General features: G+C 34.2%; 2 protein-coding genes across 2 annotated transcripts; both read right to left on the reverse strand.

Annotated features, from left to right (window-relative positions):
• Positions 1-2397: 2397 nt before the first annotated feature.
• On the reverse strand, positions 2398-2985 carry LOC147555720 (uncharacterized). Its single transcript, XM_086662833.1, has one exon. It carries the CDS (start codon positions 2788-2790, stop codon positions 2497-2499), a length of 294 nt encoding a protein of 97 aa, XP_086518959.1. The 5' UTR covers positions 2791-2985; the 3' UTR covers positions 2398-2496.
• A 10249-nt stretch (positions 2986-13234) lies between these two features.
• On the reverse strand, positions 13235-13868 carry LOC147555721 (uncharacterized). Its single transcript, XM_086662940.1, has one exon. It carries the CDS (start codon positions 13682-13684, stop codon positions 13418-13420), a length of 267 nt encoding a protein of 88 aa, XP_086519066.1. The 5' UTR covers positions 13685-13868; the 3' UTR covers positions 13235-13417.
• Between the last annotated feature and the right edge of the window lie 1460 nt (positions 13869-15328).

A 15328-nucleotide genomic window follows, 5' to 3' on the forward strand; every position in this document is an offset into this window, starting at 1 on the left:
AGACAAAATGTCCTGGGGACATTTTAAGATCTTTAGTCCATTGACAAAATGTGTAATGCATATTATATTTGTGCTAATCAAAAATATATTTTTCGACTTTTGTAGACATCTGTGAATATTTGTGGACATTGATGGACATTTGGTAGACATTTATTATTTTAATATTATTATTATTATTTAATCACATGAAATAATATATTAATACTAACATTTCAAAAATATATTTTTCGACTTTCGTAAACATCTGTGAATATTTGTGGACATTGATGGACATTTGGTAGATATTTATTATTTTAACATTATTATTATTTTTTAATTACATGAAATAATATATTTATACTAACATTTCAAAAATATATTTTTCGACTTTCGTAGACATCTGTAAATATTGTGGACATTGATGGACATTTGGTAGACATTTACTATTTTAATATTATTATTATTGTTTAATCACATGAAATAATATGTTTATACTAACATTTCAAAAATATATTTTTCGACTTTCGTAAACATCTGTGAATATTTGTGGACATTGATGGACATTTAGTAGACATTTATTATTTTAATATTATTATTATTGTTTAATCACATTTGGTAGACATTTATTATTTTAATATTATTATTGTTTTTTTATCACATGATGGACTTCAAATGTCTCTTGTTTTTTGAAAGACATTTTGGCTTCCAAATTTGTCCCAAATCCTTCACAAATTCATCAAACTATGAAGTCCACCAAAGTCTGGGACATATTTTGTCTACAATCGAATGCCTCGGACTTTCATAGACTCTCAAATGTCTGGATTTGAATGCCTCAGACTTTCGTGGACTCTCAAATGTCTGGATTTGAATGCCTCAGACTTTCGTGGACTCTCAAATGTCTGGATTTGAATGCCTCAGACTTTCGCGGACTCTCAAGAGTCCGCGAAAGTCTTGCTCCACTACCCCCCCTAAGTTGTAGGAGAAGGGTAGCATAGACTTAAAAATGGGAAGCAAATAGCAGAATAATTTGTTATTTCCTTTCAAACTCGCGTAATTTATTATAAGGTGAAAGAATAATTCACCTACTTGTTCGACATTATACTTTGTTTCTGCCCTTCTAAAAGGAACATCCGCTCTCACAATTCCGTCTCCGTCTACCAAAATTACTGGATCACAGGCAAGAGGTGCCATGAACAACTGACAAATGCATCTCACTAATCTTCTACAATTAGTGGTTTTTAACAAATTTGGGCATTGCTTATAAATTTGTTACGAAAGCTCCACAAGTTTGGGCATTGCTTATAATTAGTGGTCTTAAAGAAGGAAGAAAAAATTTCGAAGTACAAAATTTGGGTAAAAATGGATTTTTTTTTCTCCTCCGTACCCTCCCGCTAGGATTGTCCTCAAACTACCATTGTTAGAGACCTTTAACATTATCATTTTCTTTTTTCAGATCTTTTTCTCTCATCTTACCACTACCTCAACCACCACCACCATTTCTCATATCTCTCTCCCTTTCCGACTGAAACTCTAAAATTGCATATCTGGGATGAACTTGAAATCGCGAAATCAAAAATAGTAACTAAAAATCGATAGGGTTTCAGTCGCAAATCGCCTGAGACTGCAACCCCATGGTCGTAGATGCTTGAAACTTAGAAATTCCATCGGCCTACGCGAAGATTGAACAAAATACCTCTTGTCTTATTAAGAGACAATCACCTAATGAGTCGGCAAGGAATACTTGTATCACTGATGTTGTTCCCACTTAAAATAGTTTTGTTTTGGATAGATTGATGCGGACTAGCCTTCTAGGCTGTTAGTGATATTGTATTATTGTTTGCTTTGATAATTTTCGTACTCACGATTTTCAAAAGCATCACAAGATAAGGGTGTTTAACCTCTTAAAAGGAACATCACATTCAGTCTCACCACGATTGCTTTACAACATTTTCTTCATAATTTGTCACCATGCCGGTCGTAGATAAATGAAGATAATACCGAGATCAATATATATTCCAGCTGATTAACAATGGATTTTACTCTAGTGTGTAACACTGTAACAGTGAATTGGATGCAAACAGTAAGACATAAGTGTTATCTGATAGACTGTAGATAATCAAAATTTGATCCTTTACAACAAGTCTATGCTACCCTTCCCCTACAACTTAATAGATGATAGCCAACAACTGATAACTCAATCAGTAAAGTGTCTGCTCTAAAATTCTAAAAGTTTTATGTTGGTATCCCTTTATTTAAGGTATAAATAAAGTATTTTAGATGGATTTTAGACCTATAATTTGATTTTAGACCCAGTACCATTCTAATGACTATTTCCAAAAAAAAAAAAAAAAAAACTTAAACAGATCATACAATAAATCTCATAAAAAAAAAAGATCATATAATAAACAAACAGAGAAATTAAATATCAAACTAAGAAATTTCTATTGATGATAATAGCATTTACAGTGATGATAAAGAGATTTTGAATCAATTGAGAGTCCGTAAAAATATTTATCATCAATTAGGTCCCCAACAGCTCAAGTACATAACTTTTCTGAGTGATTCTTCTGCTGATTTCTTCAATTTATCTTCTTCTTTCTCACTCATCATCTTCTTCTTATTTGAAATAACAGAGGAAGAAGAAGAAGAAGAGAGTTTGTTGGCCTGAGTATAAGATCTGATATTGTTCTTGGTGTGTTGATGAATTGATCTTAGAGCATAATTCCATCTACATATTCCAACTTGATCTTTTAATGCTTCAACAACACCCACACTAGCTGCAACCATCCAAGCTTTGCTTGTTGAACTCATCTTTGTTTATCTTCTATTGATTGATTAATTGATATTATTTCTGGTGTTTTTTGAATCTCTCACTAGCTGGCAGGATTTCCTTAATTTCAAAGTTGGTTTAGATGAATTTGTAAATGGGGAAAGAAGACTTTAAATAGGCCTTCGCATAAAACTAGTAGTGATTAAAAACCAGAAACCAGGATATGTATTTGCAAATGGTTTTGGGGATTTGTGGGCTTATAATAATAGAAAGTAGAAAGTAGAAACAAACAGATACTGAAAGAAGACAGAAAACACAGAATTGAAGGAAACGGGGCCCGCGAATGGAGTGAGCGGTTTCAGATAAACTAGTAGTAGTATTGTCACTCGGTAGGAAGAAGTGTGTGGCAAATTGGTGAGATTCCCAGAATCCGACTCATGGTTTTGAATCGATCCTCCTCCGGTTTCTCCCTCAAATTCAGGAAACGAATCTCAACTCCTTACCAAGGTCGAATTGGCCATATTACCCTTCAAATGCTTTGAATTGCCACCATCCGTGTGGAGGCGAATCCATCATCTATATTCTATCGCTATAGTCATAGGTGATGATTCCAAATCATTCATTTACTCTATCCCCGTAGATGATGATTTCACTTCTCCACCGTGATTCGAACTCATAATATCCAAGTTTTAATTAGAAGCACAATGTTATAAAAAAAAAAAAAATAGAAGCACAATCAGATGGCCAAAGGCCAAATAGTTGTTTGCTGCAAGTTACTTTTTAAAATCACTAAAATTGTTAAGACTAGTATGTTTATTTATCATTCATGTGTTACAAAATAACACTAGTTAACAATTAGTTCATTTATTTTTCATTCTTGCGATATTCTTATTCATTAAAATTCACTTTACCTATCAAGGAACCCATAAATTTGGGTTCTTTCATCTTCTTATTGTTGGGGTCTAAGTTTGTTGTCGTCATCTTCATCTTCTTCTTCTGAGTCTGTCATCGCCATCATCATCTTCGACAAATTTGAAAGACGTCATCGTCTTCGCCATTCTTACCTCTTTCACATATGAACATTTCTTTCTCTCTTCTTTTTCCTATCTAATGTTTTTGTTTGTTGCTTGATCGAATAGGTCGACTTAAATTTTTAATGAATGTTACAGGTGAGAAAAGAAGCTTAGGATCGAGTTTGTAGATCTGATTGGAATTTAATTATGGATGAAAGGGTTTTAGAGGTTTATACTTCGATTTATTTTGATTACTGTTTTTTCTGTTCCATAATGGATAAAGAGTTTGTCTGTCAGATTATGGGTGAAAAGATTTGTGTTCGTTCTCATGAAGAAGATTAAAATTTTGTCAGATTTAGAGAAGAAACTTTCATTATTTTTGTTCCAAATTTGCAACCGAGCTTGCGATATCTTTAAAATAAGTTTTCATTTTGCAAACAGGTTTTGCGAGATATAAAAAGTGAGTTGCGTTCTGCAAATCGAATTTGCAAAACTTACATACCGAACTTGCAGGTTCAGCATGCGCAAGTTCGCATTTTGCAAACCGCATATGCAAGATCTGCTAATTGAATTTGCATTCTGCAAGTCGAGTTTGCACCCAGCCTACCAAAACAGAGGAAAATGACGCTATTTTTTTCTAGAAAAATGTATTAAAAGTGAGTTTTGTAAAAAAGATATTCATAAATCTTTTCTAAATATATAGGTTTTATTAGAATGCGAAATCTATTGAAAAATTTATGTATATTTAGAATTTAAAGAAATAAAATTAAAGGATTGGTTATCCAAGTGGGTAGTTTAATCTTTATAAATATTTTGACCTGAATAATAATGTATGTTGTATATGATTTTTCTTTTCTATTTGAATATTATTTTTAATCAAATAATTCGCGAGACCACTTTAAGGGTAGCCTTGGTCTTATGGCATTGTGATGCGCCTTTGGAACTACCCAATGTGGTTTTATCATGTTAATTTTGTGGTCATCCAACTCAAAACTAATTGTCAATGAGTGAAGAAGACCTGAACATTATATTCTTGGTTGCTAGATAACTCTTCTCCAATGTGGAACTATTCTCACACGTCCCCTCACGTATGACATGGTTAGCCTAACACGTGTCTTTTCATTTGGGTGACGTGGAGCCCGTGTGACTTTATACCTATTACATGTGACACTAGCTTGGATACTATGTTAAGTTTGTAGTCATCCAACTCAAAACCAATTGACAATAAGTGGAGATGACCTAAACATTATAGTCTTGGTTGTTAGATAGTCCTTCTCTCATGTGTGATCTTTCTCACACATCCAATCAGGACGTGTGAATGGGATACAAAGGGACTCTTAACCTTTGCATCTGATCGATGTTTGTTGCAACTGTATGTGAAATTATATTTGGCGCGTTTAGATAGTATTTATGAAGCCAATTTTCTTTTTTATGAAATATGAAGCCAATTTGTTACATAGATTTATTTAATGTTTTAAAAAGTCACCTATAGAGTAGATTTGGAGATGGTGAGAAAATAAAAAAAGCAGAAGAAACAAGAGTGGTAGTCCATTAATTTGACATTAAAAAACACTAATTTGATTTATAATTTATGGAGTTGAAATTCGAGGTGGACAAGCATAAGTAATATTGTTGAACTTTACTTAATTTAGTTGGGCAGTTATCGTGTTTATTACATCGTTAATGTATAAATGTCATTGTAATGACTGAAATACTAGAAATCAATTGAAATCCGACGGTAGATAAAAACCACCCTTATGTAATCTAACTCAATTGTGCTCTAAATTCTAATTAGATCTGAAAATTGATTTTGCAATGTTTTGTTTTAGGTTTTAAGAGTGAAAGATCATTAATAACTCAGTATATAATTTAGTAAAATTTATAAGATCAAATCCAAAGGGATTACAGATATAATTAGTCACTGAAACCCAAACACATAAATGAATAACAATTAAATCTAAACCACATCAACCATGAACATGACATTCCTTCTTGCTTCTTCCTTAATCTTCTTTTTGACTTCTTCATCTTTTTTCATACTAATATTCTTGGGAGAAGAAGTTGAAGAGAGTTTTTGTGCCTGAGTATAAGATCTGAGGTTATTCTTTGTGTGTTGATGAATTGATCTAAAAGCATAATTCCATCTGCAAATCCCTAATTGATCTTTCAATGCTTCTACTACTCCCATACTTGTTGCTATAAACCAAGCTTTACTAACTGAACCACTACTCATTTTCTATTCACTTTTTCTGATTTCGACTCTTTTGAATCTTTCTTCTCAGAAAAATGAAATTGATAGTGATTTTCTAATGAAGAAACACAAGTGGGTATCTCTCTATATATATAGTATTTACTAAAGGAAAATCTGAATCTTAAAATACCAGCAATTGCAAGTGGGTTTTAGAAATTCTGTGGATTTTGATTTTATTAATAAGACTTTTAATTAGTGATAAAAGGAGGAAATGAACAAACAGAAAGTGTGGGGACTTTTTGTTGACTTTTCAACAAAAGCAAAACTGTGGTCAGAAATCCAAGGGTATGGCCGTATGAGTTGCCGATTTAGTTGGATGAAATTTGACTATCTTACCCTTTATGTTTTGGATTTTTTAGTTTACTTCTATTAGTTCCTTGAGGTTGAATCTGTCTTTTTCATACTTTCTGTAAACTACCGTTTAGCCGTTGTTTTTATAATTGGTACTTCTTTAAGCAATGTCGTTTCTTGTCGACCTTAGGCTTAGTTTGGTTTAATGTAAGCGTTATTTCTTAAATAGCCCCCAACTTTGTGACCAACTTCCTGTCTAGCCTCTTATTTTATCGAAAATATTCAGATGGTCTCCTGTTTCAGTTACTGTTAAAAATCGGTTAACTAGTCATAGCCTCTCTCTCCTCCATCTCATCACCTCTCTCTGCCACCTCATCGTCTTTACTGGCGAAGTTCGGCCGGTGACCTTCAAACATTAAAAAAAATACTTTTTTTTTTCTCTCTCTTTGTTCTTTCTCTCTCTATCTCTCTTCTTCTTTTTAAGAAGCCTTGAAATGTTAAATTCAAATTCAAATACGTGAACTAATTGATTTGGATCTAAAATTCTATGGTAATATTTTGAATTCACTCTAGTTTAATTTTGTGGGTTTCGAGTTTGACTGATCAATTTGGAATAACAAGGAAGTACAAGGATCATTCATCTAGGGTTTCGTTCTGAGGTCGGAGCATGTGAGCAACATGGGTTCTGAAAAACGTGTAGCTTCATCTTCAAATCGAATGTAGTTTGAACATCTATGAACACACCAGGGGTGATGTAGAAACGCAGCGGAATTAAAAGATACGAATAATTAAATAAGAAAAATGAAAATAAAGATCAAATAACTCTAAATACTCAACTTTATTAAAAACTTCAATGGGGTTTTTCTCTCAATCTGCGAATAATAGACAAACTAGATATCCTTTTATAGGATTCTGGACTTTCCTAGATAGACTTGAATTAAACTTTCTAAATACTTAAATACTGCAACTGCCTAAATAACTTGGACTCAAATATGAACCTTTCCAATTATTGGAAATATTAAAATAGCATAATTCCTAAACCCAAATTAATTAATAATCATACTAAAATAAGGACTTCCTAATTCTACTCTCTCTGGCCGGTTGGTCCATGACCGGGTCCGGTCATGGAATTAGTCTCCACGCCGGGTGCCCCTGCATCAAGGGGGTTTTGAGTTTCATCACTTGTGTGATTGATAATAATATAAACCTCCCACAAATTGTTTTTTTTTTCTCTCTCTCTAAAGTAAAATGGAGGAAGAGGAACAACAGGGAGATTCGTGGCCAAGTTCAATCAGAGAAGATATTCAATTTAATATCCTCTCCAGGCTCCCAGCTCTTTCAACCGTCTCTGCAACCAAATCATCTCCAAACCTAACCTTCTCTCTGCTTATTCACTTAACCCCTCTCTTCAGGTATATATATATATACTAGGTTCCCTCCCCGTCCTACGGACGGGGAAGATCCCTCTTGGCTAACGCCTTCGAGGAGAACAAAAATAAATTGTAGGTTAAACCGAGAAGACACGATTTCTCTGAACATTTCTCTGAGATAATTAAATGAGTTATGATATTTTGGATTTAAAAGTGAAAGAAGGTGGAGAGTATTATGGTAGCTATAATTAAGGAGAATTTGTTAGGCAGAGTTAAAAACAAATTTGGAGGTTTTGATTTCATGAGAAAATTAAGGAACTTTTTAACTTGAAATTAGAAATGTGCAAAGGTGGGTAGTTTTGGCCGCAGGTATTAGGTAGTTTTTTTGGATATTGTAACCGAATAATCAAAAGTGGGAGAAAAACAATTAATTGTGCAATCGTGAGAGATAAAAGTGGGAGATTGTAACCAAATAACTAAAAATAATTAATTGTTTACACTAATACCCTTATGGTTTAAGTCAAATTACACTAAGAAGATTTTATATCAGTCGTTCGATTTAATCAAAGGTAATAAAATGAACGTCAGACTTATCCCCTGGATAACCGACTGACCTGTTTTAATATAATATATATATATATATATATATGAACTAAATATAATATATAAACCCTAACCCCCAATTCCCTCTCTTCTCTTCATGTATTAATGATTTTGATCTTTTCATTTCAGGTCGCCTTTGACGAGAGTTTAAATAAGGTACTCTCAGAGCCAATCAGACCCGATTTCGCCATCCTTTTTACTAAAAGCAGATCCTGGGCAAAGACATACGAGCTGAATTCTTGTTACCAGCAGCTGAGAGAAAAAACTGGCCTCTAGAATCCCCATTACCATTTCTGGTTCTCAAGGTTTACTTGGTACTCAATTTCCTGTGCCTCAGTTGAACGAGCACTTTATATGATTTCTTCTCCATTTTTAGATCTTTTAGTAGTGAAAACCCAAAAAAATCAATTTTATTGCTGAAGAATGTTCAATCTTAAACTATTACAATCTTATTCAGCAAATTGATTGACGACTTTATTACGATGCTGCTTCCCACAGAGTTGTTCTGATTGTGGGCTGGAGAGAGTGCGAAGAGAGAGGAAGAGAGAAAAGGAAAGGAAGAGAGAGAAAACAGGGGAGGAAGATAGAGGAAGAAGAAGAGAGAGAAAAAAAAAAAATTCTTCTTTAATGTTTGAAGGTCGCCGGCCGGAAAATTAGCCGGCCGGTGAAGACGATGAGGTGGCGCTAATATGAGGTGGCAGAGAGAGGTGATGAGATGGAGGAGAGAGAGGTGATGACTAGTTAACGGAGTTTTAATGGTAACTAAAAGAGGGGCCATCCAGATATTTTCGATAAAGTACGGGGCTAGACAGGAAACTGGCCATAAAGTTAGGGGCTATTTAGGAAATAACCCACCCCTTAATCTAACAGCACAATTGCCCTTTTAGATCACAGATTAAACAAAAAATTGATTTAATCAATGTGCTACTTGGTTTGCATTACGGTACCAAAATGCAAAGGTGCAACGATGATACCGTATACTTTCCCTTCAGATTCTTATTAATATGGATCTAATTTTTCATGGAATGTCTTTTTCTTCTCCTGTGCAAGCTTTAATAACAATTAAGGCAGCGCCTTCAGTAATACATTCATACTTCGGTAATTGTAGTGTCATCTAAATAGCCAAGTAGGCAGCTTTAGCTTCGGCTTCCAGCGTCAAGGAAGTACTAACAACGTTTGTAGAAGCCAATGCAAATTCCCCATACTCGTTTCTACACACAGTCATCGAATCAGCTCTTCTTTGCGAAAATGCTCCATCGAAGTTGATCCTCAATTTTCCTCTCTCGGGGGAAACCCAAACCGTGACCCCATGTTCTTCATTTCTTCTTACCGACGTCGAGGTATTCATGAAACTACCATGGAATTCCAGCTGCATAGGCGAAGCTTCATGGATAATCTTATAACAACTCAGTTTCTCTCCCTCAAAGACACACTTGTCCCTAGCTTTCCACAGGAACCAAGCGACATAAAACCAGAGTGTAACACGGTTTTCATCTTCTTCTTCTTGTATCCAACAGCAAATTAACTTATTAAATGACTCATTTCAATCTACCCGTAATCCTAAGGGGGGACATAACCAAAGTTCCCTCGCCACTTTAGAAGTGAAAAACAAATGATCAAGATTCTCATATTCTTCATTACACATGGAACACAGACGTGAAGCTAGTTCAATATATTTAAGAGCCATGATTTTTGTTGGAAGTGCATCATGAAGAATTCTCCATAGAAAGTATTTCACCCGGGGAGCTAAACTAAATTTAGTTCATCTATTCCTACCTTTACTTTATTTATAACTTAAATTACATGGGATAAATCTTGATGACAAACTGCTTCCACCGAGACTCGATCCCATGACCTCGTACGTTTAAGCAGGGACGGATCCCAGATTTTCACTTAGGGGGTGTGAAATTTTATACCAAAAAATATATGTATATATATACATAAATATTTTTCAAATACGATAATCAACAAAATACTTATATTCATTGATTATATTAATATATCAACGATTACAAGCGTTGGAGTAGAGTCTGAAACTCCCGATGTTGAACTTGATGAACCCGATGACAATTTTCCTTTATATGTTTTCGTAGTTGATAGTTAAACTTGAATACTTTATTAATGATGAAGGAGAAGTAGTAGCAGTCACATGGACGAAGCAACATGAGGGCAAGAAGGGGCAATTTCCTCTCGGTGTTTTCATAAATTTTGTAACGGAGCAGGGTATTTTCGTAGTTTTCATCTTTTTTAGAATGTCTGGTTTGGAGAGGATTTTGGAGGGTTAAGGAGTTTCCAAAATCAGCCGAGAGGAAGAGGGTTAACCGAGAGGTTTAGAGGTAGAGAAGATTTGGAGGGACTAGAGAGGTAGCTACTCATTAAGGTAATCAAAAGTTAATTTGTTTTAGTTTCTTATCTAAAGATTGTTTTAGGGTTTTATTGTTTTTTCTTCCTTTGAAGGCTTGATTGTTCTAAATTAGTTTAACCTCTCAGGAATTGAACCTAGGCAAAATTGTAGATTCATTATTGTTATCTCTCTCTAAATTATTATTTTTTTTGTTTCTCTTTCTAAATTGTTCGATCATGAAATTTGTTAAAAAAAAATTTATAAAGTCTATATCCATAATTGTTTCTCTTCAAATTATTTTAGGGCTTTGTTGTGTCTTTTTGAAAATTATTATATTTTGGTCTCTAGATAAGAAAACTTATGCAAAACCTAGATAGTTTATAATTCATTGTATAATATTAGAATTTAGCTCAAAATTAATTTCATATAAGTTAATGTTTCGAAACTTTAAACCTAGATTAGGTAATTATTGAGGGGATTCACTGAAACATATCATATATAGGTGAAAGTGGACCACAGTTTATATAGTATCAGTACGTAGAAAAAAAAAATATGTCGAGTTCAAACTAGAATTTAGCCTCCCCTGATTTGAAATCCTGGTTCCGCCTCTAGTAGAATAAGAGAAGTGATTTTGGTGTGATTTGAGATGAAGAATTGAGAAATGTAAACATAGAAGTACAAAATTTAATTGTGTAGTCGGATGATTAAATTGAAATTTATAGAGTTTAGGGTAGATAAAATGAAGTTTATAGAACTTAAGTTAGTTGAATTGAAGTTTAGGTTAGTTGAATTGAATTTTATAGAGTTTATTAGTTGAATTGAATAATTTTCAAACATAAAAGAAAAATGTACTTTGAATATTTATGGAAGGAATTAAACCCTTCTTGCTACATCCACCATAATAACCGACACCACAACCACTAACCTAAAGCTTAAGTTTCACGATACAGTTGGTAGCTCAAGTGGTCTAAGGTGTTGACATAAACTCCAGAAAACCCTAGAGGTCCCAGGTTCGAATCAGAAGGTAGAATCTTTAGTTATTTTAATTGGGATTATTAGAGTATAAATAATATAATTGGGCTTTAGGTCATTGTCTAGTTGGCCTATAGGCCCGGTCTTTTTTGGGTAGGATCAAGTGATGCAGCCACACACCTTTGGATCCGTCGGTAAATTTAAGAGGGAGTGTCCAATCACTGCGCCAAAGAGGGCCCCTGCACCAAAGAGGGGTGGACAAATACATATACAGTATTATTGTCAGAGCCGGCCCTGGCCCAAAGCGAGCAAAGCCTCGCTTTGGGCCACCAATTTTAGGGGGCCACAAGAAAAAATGAAACAAGGTATTCCGTGTGGGTGCCTGAAGAATAACTTAGAAGAACTGGGCCGCGAGTATTACAGGGTTGTGCTATCTATCTTCTCATAAACAAAAGAGCCCCAAGCCCCCAACGTAAGAGAAAAGTGACCCACTTTTATTGGTGGGCCCAATCTTAAAAGCAAAATAAGGACAGGAAGTGGACTCCATTTTGATAGGTCCTCTCAAGCTCTCTCTCTCTCTCTCTCTAATATATTCTTTATACGTATAAACCACAGAAGTCGGTCTCTATACATTCCACAACTCTCTCATAGTCTCCCACAGTCCCACTCTTCAGTATATGTATACAACCCCACATCTCTCTCTATACGACTATACATCTCACGTATCTCATACTCAGGTGTTTATATGCACACAAATATACTAATTAATACCTTTGTCCATATTTCTTTAGCTTCTGTCTTGGGTATATAGATACACAGTGTATATATCCTACTACTAATTGTGACATAAATAATAGTAGCGTATTGTTGTTCTTCATATAATTACCATATAAAAAAACAATCGTTAGTGATTTTACATTTACAAACGTGAGAGAAACAACATTACTAAAATAAAAAAAAATCATAAGGTTAACTATTTTTGTCATTTAAATTTGACAAAATTATCTACATTAATAAAAAATTTAAGAGCCGCGTCACTAGTCCTATCCATAAAGATGGAATTTAAGTTCAAAATGAATTTGTTCGAATCTCATCACCAATGTCTTCTTCGTGTTTCTCAACAAAAAAATGTCTTTTTTGTGTTCTCAACGAAAAAAACTGTCTTCTTATTAGTCTATCATAAGATTCAAAGACAATCAAAAGATTAGATAAAGTAGTCAAAAGGTTTGATAAAGTAAGTATTTGGTAAATCTCTCTTAATTTAGGCTGCAAGATCGGCTAAATTGTTGTGCATGTGTATTGCAACTTGTTGTACTCAGATATAACTTATAAATAACAGGGAGTTAGTTGCTTATTATCCAAAAACTCACCTTTATTGGGTATGATTCTTTCGGCTTCGTCGACCATTATGTATTGACTTATATATATATATATATATATATATATATATATATATATATATATATATATATATATATATTACGAGTATAAAGTATAGGGGCCACAATTGCCCAACTCGCTTCGGGCCACATAATTGTCAGGGCCGGCCCTGATTATTGTTTCACAACATGATTTCAGAACCCTTAAGTTTCCCTATCTTAATTCTAAAATGAAATTGTAAAAACTGACAATCATAAAAAGAGCATCTAATTGACAATTTTATTTAATTTATCTACAAATTAGTACAACATTTAGAATAAGAAATGTCATGGATTCTTTTCTTCCCTCTTCTTCATTTTCTCATTTAAAATTGGAAGAACTGATAAATCATCCTAAATGATTTCCTTAAGTAATTACTAGCTTTTCCCCCCTTTATTTGTTTCTTTAACTAGGTCCCCAACAATTCAAATACATAACATTCTTTAAAGACTCCTCTGATTGCTTCACTTTCTCACTCATCATCATGTTCTTAGAAACAAAAGAAGAAACTACTCTCTGGGTTTGAGAAAATGATTTGAGATTAGTCTTGGCATGTTGATGAATTGATCTAATAGCATAATTCCATCTACAAAACCCTAATTGATCTTTCAAAGCTTCAACAGCTCCAACACTTGCTGCAACTACCCAACAAGCTTTCACTTTTGAACTCATCTTCTCTACCCTTTTTCTTGATTTGGAAACTCTGATTACTTTGTATTTTTGACCTTTTAATGGAGGTGGATAAGGACTCTTCTTCTTCTTCTTTGGGTACTCTGGTTTGTGTGTTTTGATGAAAGAAGAAATGAGAGTAAGATACTTATAATAAATGGAAATTGGAAAACCATTAGCTCTTCTTAAAACAACAAATAAGTGGTTTTAAAACGCCAATGGTCTTTCATTTTTTTGTTTTCTTTTTACTCCAAGTTTCCAAACTGCCCAGTCTATTGAAACCCGCCAACTGTTTTGTGGAGAACCGACTACCTTGGTACCGTGGAAAGAGGGCCCCGGTGTGGCCGACAAGTCGGGCCAGCCCAACCCGCCTACACAGACTTGGCTCGTATATACAAATATCAGGGCCCAGTCCAGGCCCAACCACTAGCTTCTTTGGTTAGGGATCGAGTCGGGGTTGTCAGGCCCATGAGCATTTTTTTTTATATTTTTTCAATACCTCAAGTTATTCTTCAACGTGTCACAAATTACTGTAAAGGTGTCATTGTTGACTGTTGTTAACGTAGTGTTTTGGATGGTAAAAAAATAGAACCAAAAATATGTTTTTAAAACGATCAAATACAACTAAAAAAATAACATTTTAATATGGTTTACACTAATTTAAATAATCACATTGTTCCGATTGCCACAACAGTTTGTGTGAGAGAGAAAAAAAGAACGAGCAACAAAGAGTGAGATAGAGATAAAGGGCAACAGAGCATGAGATAGAATGAAGAAAAGATAGGGAAGAGAGAGATAAGAGGTGGCAGTTGAGGTCAGTGATTGGAATTTTGGTGGTCTGCGAAGTTGTAGTGATGGAAGAGAAAAAAAGATGAAAGTTAGGGGCCGAAAATAATTTAATAAGTTTTTCGGCTAAAAATAAAGATGTCCCTTATGTGAATCTTGACGGAATCTTTATTTTCCCAAAACTTTTCCGGGATGCCTAAAGTCACACCTTTGTCTAATATTTCTAGTTTTTGTTATCGGATACAATAATGATTAGGGGACTTTTCAACTCTCATATTCCATTATTGAGGTGACTAATAAGACAAGAAGTATTTTAGTCTTTTCAGTCTGAAAACACTGTAAAAAGACTAAAACATCCATTTGACCTGTGAGAGGGGGAGTGCACCACAAAGTTTAGGGTAAAGTCCCATGTCACCTCCCGATCAGATATAGAATTTTTGGGCTAATTTCCAACAAAAGAATCTTGGTTGTGTGGTATGGGACGTAAGAGAATTGAGAATAATTGAGGGTAATACTGGAAGTAAAATTCAACTGGCTGAGAATGCCCCTGTTTCAATGAAAACCACCATTAAAACCCCACAAATTTCTAGATGTCAAATTCTCAATACTATCAAGATAAGGAACTTGACACTTGTTAGAAAAAGAGGTCTGGCTCAATCTCCAATTTTATCAGTTGTTTGGAAGTTAGTAATAATTATACATACTAGTTAAACACCCAATAAATTATCAGTAGAACCTCACTGAGTTCTAGAGAGAGAAGAAAAAGAAGAATCTATGATGTCTGGAATAGTGAGATCTTCCTCTGATAAGTCACTAATAAGATCATCAACAACAGAAGATTCTTCAGGGAATTCATCTCTG

The sequence above is a fragment of the Eschscholzia californica genome, unplaced genomic scaffold (genome assembly GCF_041429995.1).
Source record: "Eschscholzia californica isolate CP2 unplaced genomic scaffold, dmEscCali1.0.p SCAF_2, whole genome shotgun sequence".
Lineage (NCBI taxonomy): Eukaryota > Viridiplantae > Streptophyta > Magnoliopsida > Ranunculales > Papaveraceae > Eschscholzia > Eschscholzia californica.

Coding starts and splice junctions, on each gene's coding strand:
- LOC147555720 (XM_086662833.1), bottom strand. CDS start 2,790: ATGAGTTCAACAAGCAAAGCTTGGATGGTTGCAGCTAGTGTGGGTGTT.
- LOC147555721 (XM_086662940.1), bottom strand. CDS start 13,684: ATGAGTTCAAAAGTGAAAGCTTGTTGGGTAGTTGCAGCAAGTGTTGGA.